Here is a 12288-nt window from a genome sequence, read left to right as displayed (position 1 = left end):
CTCAATTCTCCAGTTAATTACATATTATACAGAGAATTTTGTTGTCTTTTAATTCTCTTTTACTTTCTTAGAATTGGGTGACTCTTGACATACAAGTTCAAGAAGGCAGAGTCAATTTTTCTAGACAAATCTTCATGGATTACAGAGACAGATTTTGCAGATTATCAAGAACAAACCAATGGCCAATCACATTCTCTCTAAATTCCATCACTCCTAGAACCCCTTCATTTCTACAGGATCATAAATTCATGGAAGGCAGACACTGTTTCTTTTCCCTTATCTGTAATGACAGTCTATGTCCCGTAACATTTTCTGCTTTGTAGAACAGACTAGTTTATGGCAAATCTATGAAGGGAAAATTCTGTGTTGAGTAGCCTAGTGACCTTGCAAATGTCCATCCCCTAACATAGCCTAGTCCACTTTGGTGATTCTACCGTTTTTCCTTTAAGTGCTCAAACAGTGCCACTCTTGGGAAACAATACGTTTCTTTTCATGGGAGTATTTGTATTTTAAGCTTTATCTTTAATGGAAGAGTGTGGATGTCATTTTGGGGGGCTGGGGAACAGGGTGAATTCAAGCATTACTAGAAAAAAATGTGGAATATTTTGGATGGAAATAAAATTCTTTGTGCCTAAGAAATTATACCAAATGTATGGTCACCTACATGATAAGCCAGCCCAGACTCAATGCAGGATGGTGGATAAATGGTATTGACAAAAGCCAGTCCATATTTTAAAGCTCCCCCAATGATTCTGTTGATGAGAAAAGTAAACAAGGGTCAATCTAAGAAAGAAATAGAAAACTTTATTTGAGCCAACCTGAGGATTATAACCTGGGAGACAGTCTTTTAGAAAGCTCTGAAGACTGTTCCACCCATTATAGGTCAAAGCAGAGTTATGTAAATTTTTCAAACAAAAGGCTATATACATAAATGACATATCAACAATTTATACAATCCAGATCTGCATGTATAAAGTGAGTGGTGGGTCATCGTGACCCCTTACAAGATTAAGAAGGAAGGTTATCTCCTGCCAATTAATGCACTTGCACAATACACACTAAAAGGGAGGGAAGAGACCCAAATGGGCAGAGAAAATGTTTACATTTAAATTTTTCTTGTCTTGCCATAAAACATGAATTTTATTTCATCAATTCTAATGTGCAATAAAGATGGAGAAACTCTAATCTATAAAAGAGGCTTTTATACTTTATTGTAAATTAGAATCACCAAAAGAGCTTGTATTTTTTTTGTTGTTTGTTTGTTTTTAATGTAATTATTTGGAAAAACACCCATAGATTCTTATTTGGTAGATCTGGGTTAGAATGTGGTGAATGCATTTGAATCAGATCTGCAGTTGACACTCATTTCCATAGTTTGGGAAACAGAATTTTAAAACACATCCAAAGAAATAAAAGTAAAAGAAAAAGTAAGTGTCATTGTTTAATAACATTAAATTTGAGCACATCTTTTTTTTTTTTTTTTTTTTTTTTTTTTTTGCGGTATGCGGGCCTCTCACTGTTGTGGCCTCTCCCGTTGCGGAGCACAGGCTCCGGACGCGCAGGCCTAGCGGCCATGGCTCACGGGCTTAGTTGCTCCGCGGCATGTGGGATCTTCCCGGACCAGGGCACGAACCCGTGTCTCCTGCATTGGCAGGCGGATTCTCAACCACTGCGCCACCAGGGAAGCCCTGAGCACATCTTGAGCTATGTTTATTCACTCTTGTTGGTTTGGTGACATGTAAATTGTGTGCGTAGGGTAAGAGTTATGAAAAACTAATAAATGAAATAGGAAAAAAATTAAAACTGTGATAATTCTATGAGGTGTGCTCTATGTAAATATGTGAAACATGGCATGAAATTTGTAGACTAGCTAGGGCTGTTTATTTTAATTGAGGTATACTAATATAACAATATTGTAAGCTACTGCCATAAAAAATGCATATTTATTCATATGCTTGTTTGCTTTCCTGTAGAATTCTCTAATGTTTACTAATAGCTTCATAGCAAAGAAAGTTCTACACATAATCCCTACATCCATCAGGTTGTTCCAGCATGAATCTTTTGATGTCTAGCAAACATAAAAAATATATACATTCATATAATCCATATGCCTATCGAAACACAGATTATTTTCAAAACCCCAGAAATTTACCTAATGCTCCTTCTGGCTCCATCCCAGCTCTGTACACCTTGATAGTCAACCATATTTCTGATTTCTTTCAGCATAGATTAATTTTGCCCATTCCAGAACCTCATACTTAAGGAATCAATGGTAGATATTCTTTTTTTCTGACTTTTTTCACTCAATGTGTCTAAAATTCATCCACATCGTTGAATATATCAGCAGTTCATTTTTTTTCTATGCAGTAGTTCTTTATGAGAATATACCACAAATTATTTATCCATTCTCCTGTTGATGGACACGTGAATTAAATCTAGTTTTTGTCTATTATGAATTAAGCTGCTATGCACATTCTTGACCAGTCTTCTTATAAACATATTTTTTAATTTCTCTTGGATAAATACCTAGAAGTCAAACTGCTGGGTCCTAGGGCAAGAATATATTTAACCTCATAAAACTTCCAAATTATTTTTGAAAGTAGTTGTATCATTTTACACTCTGACCAGCAATACCTGAGAGTTTCAGTTGCTCTACATTCTAAACAACAGTTAGTATTGTTAGTATTTCTAATTTTAGCCTTTCCAAGGGGTTTGTAGTGATACCTCATTATAATTTCCATCTGAATTTTTATTCTAAATAATTATGTTGAGCTACTTCTTGTGTGTTAAGTGGCCATTCATGTATCTTTTTTTGAACTGTCTGTTAAAAACTTTTGATTTTTTATTGGATTATCTATTAATGATTTGTAAAAGTTCTTTATATATTATGGGTAAAATCTTATGTTAAATATATGTATTGTAAATATTTTCTCCAAAATATCCAAATACACAGCTTGCCTATTTATTTTGTAATGGTAAGAAGCAGTTTTTAATTTGATAAAGCTTAAGTTAAAATTTTACAGTTTCTTATCTTATGCTTCTTATAACCTAAGAAATATTTTCCTACTCCAAGATCATGAAAATATTCTACTTTTCTTTTCAGAACTTTATAATTTTGTATATTTATATTTAATATCAGTTCAACTTAAAGTTTCGTATGGTGTAAGGTAGGGGTCAACATTAATGTTTTTACTCCACAGATGTCCAGTTGTTTTAACACTATTTATTGAAAAGACTATTGTTTCTCCATTAAATTGCTTTTGCATCTTTTTTCGAAAGTCAACTGACCTTATAAATGTGACTCTAATTTTGGACTCTTCATTTTATTCCATTTATATATGTCTATTCTTATGCTAATAATACACTGTCTTGATAATTGTTCCTTTATACTGTCTTGATATCAGAGATTTCAAATCCTTAGGTTTGGTCATTTGGGGTCCTTTGCATTTCCATATAAATTTCAGAATCAGGTTGTCAATTTCTACAAAAAATACCTGCAGATATTTGGACTAATATTGGATGAATCTACATAAGTTGGAAAACAGACATCTTAATATTACTGTGTATTTAATCCATAAGCATGGTATATCTCTCCATTTATTTAAGTTTTGTTTAGTTTCTCTCAGGAATATTTTTGCATTCTTCACTATAGAGATATTGTACATGTTTTATTAAATTTATCTCTAAGAATTTTCAAAGATCATGGTATTTAATTATATTTTCCAATAGTTTTTTTCTTTGTATACAGTAATACAGTTGATTTTTTGTATATTGAACTTGGATTTTTGCAAACTTACTAAATTCACTTAAAGTTTTAGTATTTTTTTGTATTTTCTCCAGGATTTTTCTATAAACACAAATCATGTCATCCATAAAGTAAGACAGTCCTACTTCCTTTTTTTTTTCAAATTCCAATGCCTCATTAAACTGATCAGACCTCCAGAACAATAAGTAGAGGAGGTGAGAAGAAATCCTTGTCCTGTTCCACATCTTAAAGGGAAAGTTTTCAATCTTTCATCGCTAAATATAGGTTAAAAGAAGGCTATTTGCCATTGCCTGTATTGAATTTAGGAAGTTTTCTTCAATTCCTACGTTTTGGGGAATTTTCATCACGAGAAAGTGCTGAATTTTGTCAAATGCTTTTTCTACATCTATTCATATAAGCATATGATGTTTCTCCTTTATTCTCTTAATATAGTAAATTAATTTTTAATTTTAAAACCAACTTTGTATTCTTGGAATAAAACTACTTGACCCTAATAAATTATACTACTCATATATTTCTGCATTTAATTAGCAAATATTTTGGCAGGGATTTTTATATGTATACTGATAATGGATATTAGTCTGTAGTTTTGTTTTCTTATAAATTCTTTGTAAAACTTTCATAGCAGAGATATGCTGGCCTTGTAAAAATTGAGTGGGAATACGTTCCTTCCTCCTTTATTTCTTTAAAGAGTTTGTGCTTGACTCTTTTCTTCTTAAATGATTCATTAGTGAAATTACTTAGATCTGGAGTTTCCTTTGTGAAAATGTTGTAATTACAAATTCAATTTCTTTAACATTTAAAGATATTGAGATTTTTGTTTCTTTATGTGTCAATTCTGGTAATGCATATATTTCAAAGAACTTCTCCATTTTATCAGATATGTCAAATTTATTGGCATAAAGTTGTTACAATGTGCTCTTGTTGTACTTTTTTACTACCTGTAGGATCTGAGGTAATAAATTCTCTTTCATTCCTGATATTGCAATCTATTTTCTCTCCCTATTTTTTTTGATTAGTCTAACTAGTGGCTTGGCAATTTTGTTTATTTAAATATATATAGATACATACATATATATTTATTTGTCATTTTTCTGTTTCATTGTTTTCTACTCTAATCATACTAGTTATTTCCTCCTATTTATTTTGGATTTAATTTGCTCATCTTATTCTAGGTTCTTAAAGTAGAAATATGGATCATTTACTTCCAATCAGTTTTTTTTCCAGTATAAGCATTTTTGAGCTGTACATTCCTCTTTAAGTATTGTTATAGCTGCATCCCACAAATTTTAATATGCTCTTTTAATTATCATTTAGTTTGAAATATTTCCTAATTTCCCTCATATTTTTTTCACCCTGCAGCTTGCTTAGAAATATAATTCTTGAATTCTATATGTTATGGAATTATCCAGATATCCTATTGTTATTAATTTCTAATTTAATTCTTTTCTAATCTATGCTTTGTTTAATTTCAATATTTTGTTATTTACTGATAATTTTATGTATAATCATTTAGACTATATGTTCCATTTGTACGTTAAAAGAATATGTATTTTGAAGTTGCTATATGTAATTCTCTCTACACATCAATTAGATTCAGGTGGTTATAGTGTTTTTCAACTCTTCTATATAGTTACTAAATTTCTGTCTACATGGTCTATCAATTACTGTGAGAGGATTGTTAAAATATCTTATTGTGATGGTAAATTTGTTTAGTTAATTCATTTAGATTTTGTTTCATGAATTTTGATGCTGTTTTTTCTCCTATTTACATTTAGTGAAATTATTGATATTGTTAGGTTTAAGCCTATCATCTTACTACTGCCTTTTGATTCTTCCTTTTTTGTTGTTATTTTTCTTCCTTTTCACCTTTCTCACATTATTATTATTTTTTTTAAAGGCATATTTATTTACTTTTTTGCGGTACGCGGGCCTCCCGCTGCTGCGGCCTCGCCCGTTGCAGAGCACAGGCTCTGGACGCGCAGGCTCAGCGGCCATGGCTCACGGGCCCAGCCGCTCCGCGGCATATGGGATCCTCCCGGACCGGGGCACGAACCCTTGTCCCCTGCATCGGCAGGCGGACTCCCAACTACTGTGCCACCAGGGAAGCCCTCTCACGTTATTTTTGATAATCAAATGTATTTTAGTGTTCCACTTTATTTCTTATTCATTTTATTTTTTATATTGGATTCTTACCTCTATCTCATTGTATTATTATCTTAGTGTTTACTCTAGGATTAACATTTTGCATTCTTATTTTGTCAGGGGCTAGAATCAATACTTTCCCTCTTCACACATCACACTTGACATCTGATATTGCACAGTTCCTAATTCACCTTTCCCCTTCCCTCATCATATCTGTCCAAGAAATAAAGATTAGTGGTTGAGTCTCACAAAGTTAGAGAGCCTTGAGAATGTTGATTCTTTCCACTTCAAACTTGTGTTTCTGATTGCTGCTATAGCGAATTACCATAAACTTCAAGGAACAAACTTAATATCTTATAGTTTTGGAAGTCTAGAGTGTGAAGTCGGGAGGAGGGAGGAAGACGGCAGTGTAAGAGGACATGGAGCTGACATCCCTCCATGAACACATCAAAAATACATCTATATATGAAAAATTCTCACTGAAAAACTAACTGGAAACTGGCAGGAGGACTTCTGTACAACCAAGACTGTAATAAAGATACACATGTAATCAGGTAGGAAGGGAAAAAAAGCGATTGAGTTGGGACCTGTGCCCCTGGGTGGGGACTCAGAGGAAAAGGGAGGTTACATGGGTGGACACCTGCCTTGGGGAGTAGGCAGCTTGAACCACAGACTAGATGTCTAAGTCCTGTGGTCCTACTCAAGGAAGACACGCCTTTTTAACTGGTTAGAGGATGGCTGGAAGAGACAGAAGGGCTGTGGGAAGCCTGGACTTTCCAGATGAGGAGTTCATGCATACTGGCTTGCCCCTGAGGCAGGGCAGAGAGAGGTCTGCTCTAGTGGCTGCCAGGTTTCCCATGACTTCCTTGCCATACACACCAGCCTGAGCTGAGTAAACACTCCAGTCCTGCTTGCTCCATATCACAGTGTGGCACTGAATCTGGGGCAGCCAACACAGGGAAAAAGACTTGATTGTGGGATGCAGAGGCAACCTGGTCCTGAGGCACAAGCTGCCGGGGCAGCAGCAGTCATTGCTGGCATTTATTCAAGAAGCTCCTCAGAAATATCCCAGACCTCTGATGGTTGCTGTTCCACCAGAGTTCACACCCCAATACATGATGAGAGTCCACATGGGCCCTGCTTTCCCTGTGGAGCGGTTTCCAAACAGGGCCAAAGAGGCGGAGACTGAGGGCAGAGGTCAGCTGTGAGGGGCAAAGGGCATGCACCTGAGGTGCTGCGGAAGCCTGCACAGGTAGCTCATCAAAGCTCTATCTATACCTGAGCCCCATTTGCTTCAACACTCCCCCCACCTCTTGGGCAACAGTCCAGTAGAGGGAGAGGAGAAAAGACACTCTTAAAGGGGAACAGAGCCAGCTCAGAACCAACCTCAGAGCTTCTGTTCCAGCAACTTGTGATCAGACGCTGTTCCTGACAGGGTGGTGATGATCACTGAGCAAACGGGAAGTCCTGCCTCACACACGGCACCAGCTGTAGCCCCACTATCTCCAGCACCATGTCCTACCAAGGTGATAGCTACCAGCACACCCTGAGGAAAAACATGAATGGCATCAGCATCAAATCCAGATCTTCCACCAAAGGCATTGGGTACATGCAGTCTTTCTAGGGATTCTCCCACATAAGAACACCCATTCAGGAATCTAAAGAAAAAAAAAAAAAAGGTTCTGATGAACCTAGGTGCAGGACAGGAATAAAGACACAGAGGTAAAGAATGGACTTGAGAACATGGGGAGGGGGAACGGTAAGCTGGGATGAAGTGAAAGAGTAGCATTGACGTATATACACTACCAAATGTAAAATAGATAGCTAGTGGGAAGCAGCTGCATAGCACAGGGAGATCAGCTCGGTGCTTTGTGACCACCTAGAGGGGTGGGATAGGGAGGGTGGGAGGGAGACGCAAGAGGGAGGGGATATGGGGATATATGTATACATATAACTGATTCGCTATGTTTTACAGCAGAAACTAACACAATATTGTAAGGCAATTATATGCCAATAAAGATGTTAAAATTAATTAATTAATTAATTAAAATAACACCCATTCAGGAGCACAATAGGTAACTGTTTCACCTAAATTCATAAAGGCAGAGAAAGTTAAGCAAAATGAGAAGGCAGAGGAAGAACTCTCAATTGAAAGAGCAAAAGAAAACCCCTAAAAAAAGTAAATAATGAAACATAAATAAACAATTTACCAGATAAAGAATTCAAAACATTGGTAATAAAAATGTTAACTGAATTGGGAAAAAAAGCACTTATGCCATTGTGGAGGACCCAGCCTCATAACCTCATCTAAACCTAATTACCTCCCAAAGGCCCCACCTCCAAACACCATTACACTGGGAGTTAGGGCTTCAACATATGAAATTTGGGGGAACACAAACATTCAGTTCACAATGGGCCCAAAGATCTTAAGATCAGGTAGAAACAACTTTATAGGAGAATGTGAAAACCACTGTCTTTCATACATAATTTTTTCCTGGAGTTGAATTCAGAGCAATTCTTACCTTCATGATAAATATAATTTATATCAAAGCCTAAAATGAGATCTATATTTATTCCTGATTTTAAAGTATTTTAGTGCTTCTCACAAAGCCACCAGTCCCTGCCTTTATTAACTTTAAGCAAACATGCTCTGTTTTTGAAAATTTTATTAATTCCTACAATTAAAAATCCTTTTCTGTCCTTTTTCATGACAATAGCTTCCCTTTTCAAACATCAGTTTTTCTTCTTACTGAATTGCAGAGGTTAAAAAAAAAAAGTTGAATAGCATTGTGAATGTAAACACATCTGTTGCCATGGGAGCAGCAGCGCGAGCGAGGAGAACCACTTGTGGCTGCAGTATCTGCAGGAGACCAACTATCAAATCTGGAATCTCTAATTCAGTAAACAGGAGCAACAGTGAGCATAGTTAGAGAAAATTGCTTATTTTATTGGGAGGGAGAGAGGTAAGCTAGGAGACTTCAAGAAATATAGGAGGCAGAGATAAAATTGATGTGCATGTCCATTGCCTAATGAAGTCGTTGTTTCCAAAGGAGCCTGGGGAAAATGTAATTTGCAGCTACTGTGACTGCAACATGGGAGTCTAATATCACCTCCTATGTTTACCGGCAGTTCCCCAACAGGCCTGGATGGTGCCACCCTACAATTAAGCTGACTGTTGCCAAGCTGCTCCCTACTGGGTACCATAAAATTCTGAGCAATGTAGAACAAGTCCAGAAGGACTTGGCCACTCACTTAGCCTTACAGAAGAAAATCTGCTTAAATGCTCAGTGCCATGGAAATAAAGCTAGAGCTACATTTCTCATTCTTCTCCATCTTAATAATGAGGAGAGTAATCAAGGAGACTTTTTATTTACCAAAAGCATCATTATTTGTCCTCTGGGTTTTAGGAGTTGGGGAGCATCTTGGTGCATTTTGTTTTCCAGTTGTCTTAAGAAAATTGTTAATAGGAACAATTAGGTACACCCACATTTCTGAGATTTTGCACACAAGAACTGGGGACCCACCTCATGAGGACTTGTACCTATTAGAAGGTATGCAATAAAAATTATTTGTGTCCTATATGACATCACCAGAACCAAGACCCCAAGAACTAGGACCTCAAGGATCTAGTTTGTCACAATCACAAAAAATAGTCCAATGAACTCCTTGATGAATTATTTGACTATTCAGGCTTTTTGATCCTTCTCTGTTGTTCACTAAACAGAACAGTTTCCTGCACACATCACTGGTACTTAATAAAATTTATTTAATTGAATTTAAGTAGACAATGAAAAGTTGCTAAAACAATTAGTTGTACCAAATATGAATAGCTGAATTTGATTGACGTGTGATAAAATATATTAAAAGACTTTAATTTCTGCATTTTAAACTAAACTAGTGGGTTTTTAAATTTTATTGTAAAACTATTAAACTTATTTTTCTGTGGGCCCCTAAAAGATGGTCAGTCTTGGTTTATAGAGGTTGAGTTTATACAGTGGAAACAATGCCCAGATTTTTTTTTTAAGTTTTGTGTACAGCTTGGACTCTAACTGGCTGCATGACTTTGGGTAAATCTTTAATGCTCATTTTCCTATTCTGTAATGTTCTCCCTGGTAAGGTCCAAATGACATTATAAATCTGAAGGCAGTTCAAAATTTGTAAGCTATAAAATAAACTATATAAGCCTAACCTCCTTAGCATCTTTACACAAATGCCATCTTCTTAGTGAGGCCATCCTTGAGCACCTCGTCTAAAATGCAGCTCACCACCAACCCCATTCCTGCTTTGTCTCTTTACCACTTATCAGTGTGTTGCACAATACATCCTACTTATTTGTTTTGTGTAAGGACTCCCTGCTTGCTAGAATATAAGCTCCATGAGAACAGAGCTTGTTGTCTGTTTCTTTCCCCAGCTATATCCACAGACCTAAATATTTATAAACTAGATGTTTATAAATATTTTTGAATGAATGCAAAAGTGAATGAATAAAAAATTCGTTGTCAATTATTTCTAAATGGTTTTTCAAAATGATGGAAACATAGGCAGAGTCATTACATTAAGGTTTCTGATCAGATCTGTTAAAGTCAAAAAACTTCAGTGAAAGCCCTTTCGTGCTCACATTCTGCCCTGCCATGCCTTGCTCTCAAGAGGCACAAGTCATCTCCCCCAGCAAACGGGCCCGGCCTGCGGAGGAGGGCGGCATGCGGTTCCGCTTTGTCTGGCTTTCGGAGCACGCCACCGCTCCGACCAAGGGGTCCGAGCGCGCCGCGGGCTATGACCTATACAGTGCCTATGATTGCACAGTACCACCTATGGAGAAAGCCCTTGTGAATACAGACATTCAGATAGCTCTTCCTTCTGGGTGCTATGGGAGAGTAGCTCCACGTTCTGGCTTGGCTGCAAAACACTTCATAGATGTAGGAGCTGGTGTCATAGATGAAGATTATAGAGGAAATGTTGGTGTTGTACTGTTTAATTTTGGCAAAGAAAAGTTCGAAGTCAAAAAGGGTGATCGAATTGCACAGCTCATTTGTGAACGGATATTTTACCCAGAAATAGAGGAAGTTCAAGTAAGTATCATAAAAGCTGAATAGGGAATAAATGATGTAACATCTTCAATGAAGGAAAAATAAAATTTTGAGGATTTAATATGCCACTTGTAACTAAATACAGATCTTCCTCGACTTAACAATGGGATTACATCCCAATAAATCCATCGTAAGTTGAAAATATCTTAAGTTGAAAATGCAGTTAATACATCTAACCTACCAAACATCATAGCTTAGCCTAGCCTAACTTAAAACGTGCTCAGAATGCTTACATTAACCTATAGTTGGAAAAAAGCATCTAACACAAAGCCTGTTTTATAAGAAAGTGTTGAATATCTCATGTAATTTATTGACTACCACGCTGAAAGTGAATAATAGAATGGTTGTATGAGTACAGAACAGTTGTGTTATCAGTGGTTCACCCTTGTGATGGAGTGGTTGACTGGTGGCTGCAGCTTGCTGCCATTGCCCAGCATCACAAGAATATCACACCATATATCACTAGCCCAGGAAAAAGTCAGAATTCAGTATTTGGGACACAGTTTTTACCGAATGCAAATCACTTTCACACCATCATAAAGTCAAAAAATCATAAGTCAAACCATCCTAAGTTGGGGACCAGCTGTAGTAGAATATGTGACTCGTCCTATTTTAGGCAAAATTTAAATCTTAGAACTTCTTGAAATGTTTTCCATAGCTATTATACGCATTACTTTGGATAATAAACCACTTAACTAGTCTGTGAAATTCTACTGTTCCCTTAGCTTTTTGGGAACTTATTCAATATTTTAATTTATGAAACTTAAAAAATTTAATTTTCTGTAATCTCCTTTTTGAAACAATGGTATAGCAAGGATAAAAGTCTTACAAATTTGGAGCTGGAGAGGACTGAAAGAGGATCTGAAATTAACTACATGGCTTACTACCTTTATGTCTTTTCAGGTTTTAGATGACACTGAAAGGGGTTCAGGAGGTTTTGGTTCCACTGGAAATAATTAAAATTTATGCCAAGAACAGAAAATGAGAAAATATACTTTTTCCTTGAAAATAAACACTTTGCTTAAAGTGTTTTGGTGTTTTGCACTTCTGTAAACTTTACAGTTTTAGCTTCTAAAAATACTTGCTTCTCTTATGATCAAGGAAAGGATACCTCTGTTGGGATCACATAGAAACTTACTTTCTTCTGTTTTTCTGCATTTGACTGTTATCTAAATCTGTGTGGTGACCTCATGGAGTTTCTTTTAAATTAAATGCACATCAATTACCCCAAAACCTGTATTATTTAATTCGCTATATATTACCCCTTCAGTAGCTTTTTTTTTTTTTTTT

At 36.1% G+C, this 12288-nt stretch overlaps 1 protein-coding gene across 1 annotated transcript; it reads left to right on the top strand.

Moving 5' to 3' along the window:
* The first annotated feature begins 10542 nt into the window (after positions 1-10542).
* On the top strand, positions 10543-12002 carry LOC131766501 (deoxyuridine 5'-triphosphate nucleotidohydrolase, mitochondrial-like). The gene is made up of 2 exons (XM_059080899.2): positions 10543-10980; positions 11902-12002. The coding sequence occupies exons 1-2, from the start codon at positions 10543-10545 to the stop codon at positions 11956-11958; spliced, it is 495 nt and encodes a 164-aa protein (XP_058936882.1). The 3' UTR covers positions 11959-12002.
* Positions 12003-12288: the final 286 nt, after the last annotated feature.

Source organism: Kogia breviceps, chromosome 12 (assembly GCF_026419965.1).
Source record: "Kogia breviceps isolate mKogBre1 chromosome 12, mKogBre1 haplotype 1, whole genome shotgun sequence".
NCBI classification, from domain to species: Eukaryota; Metazoa; Chordata; class Mammalia; order Artiodactyla; family Physeteridae; genus Kogia; species Kogia breviceps.
The sequence above is the reverse complement of the archived record's forward strand: the minus strand, read 5'-3'. Positions and strand labels throughout refer to the sequence as shown.

What these genes read in the sequence shown, in the direction of transcription:
- LOC131766501 (XM_059080899.2), top strand. Translation starts at nt 10,543, where the DNA reads ATGCCTTGCTCTCAAGAGGCACAAGTCATCTCCCCCAGCAAACGGGCC. An exon ending in CAGAAATAGAGGAAGTTCAA is followed by an intron (nt 10,981 to 11,901) that starts GTAAGTATCATA and finishes ATGTCTTTTCAG; the next exon opens with GTTTTAGATGACACTGAAAG.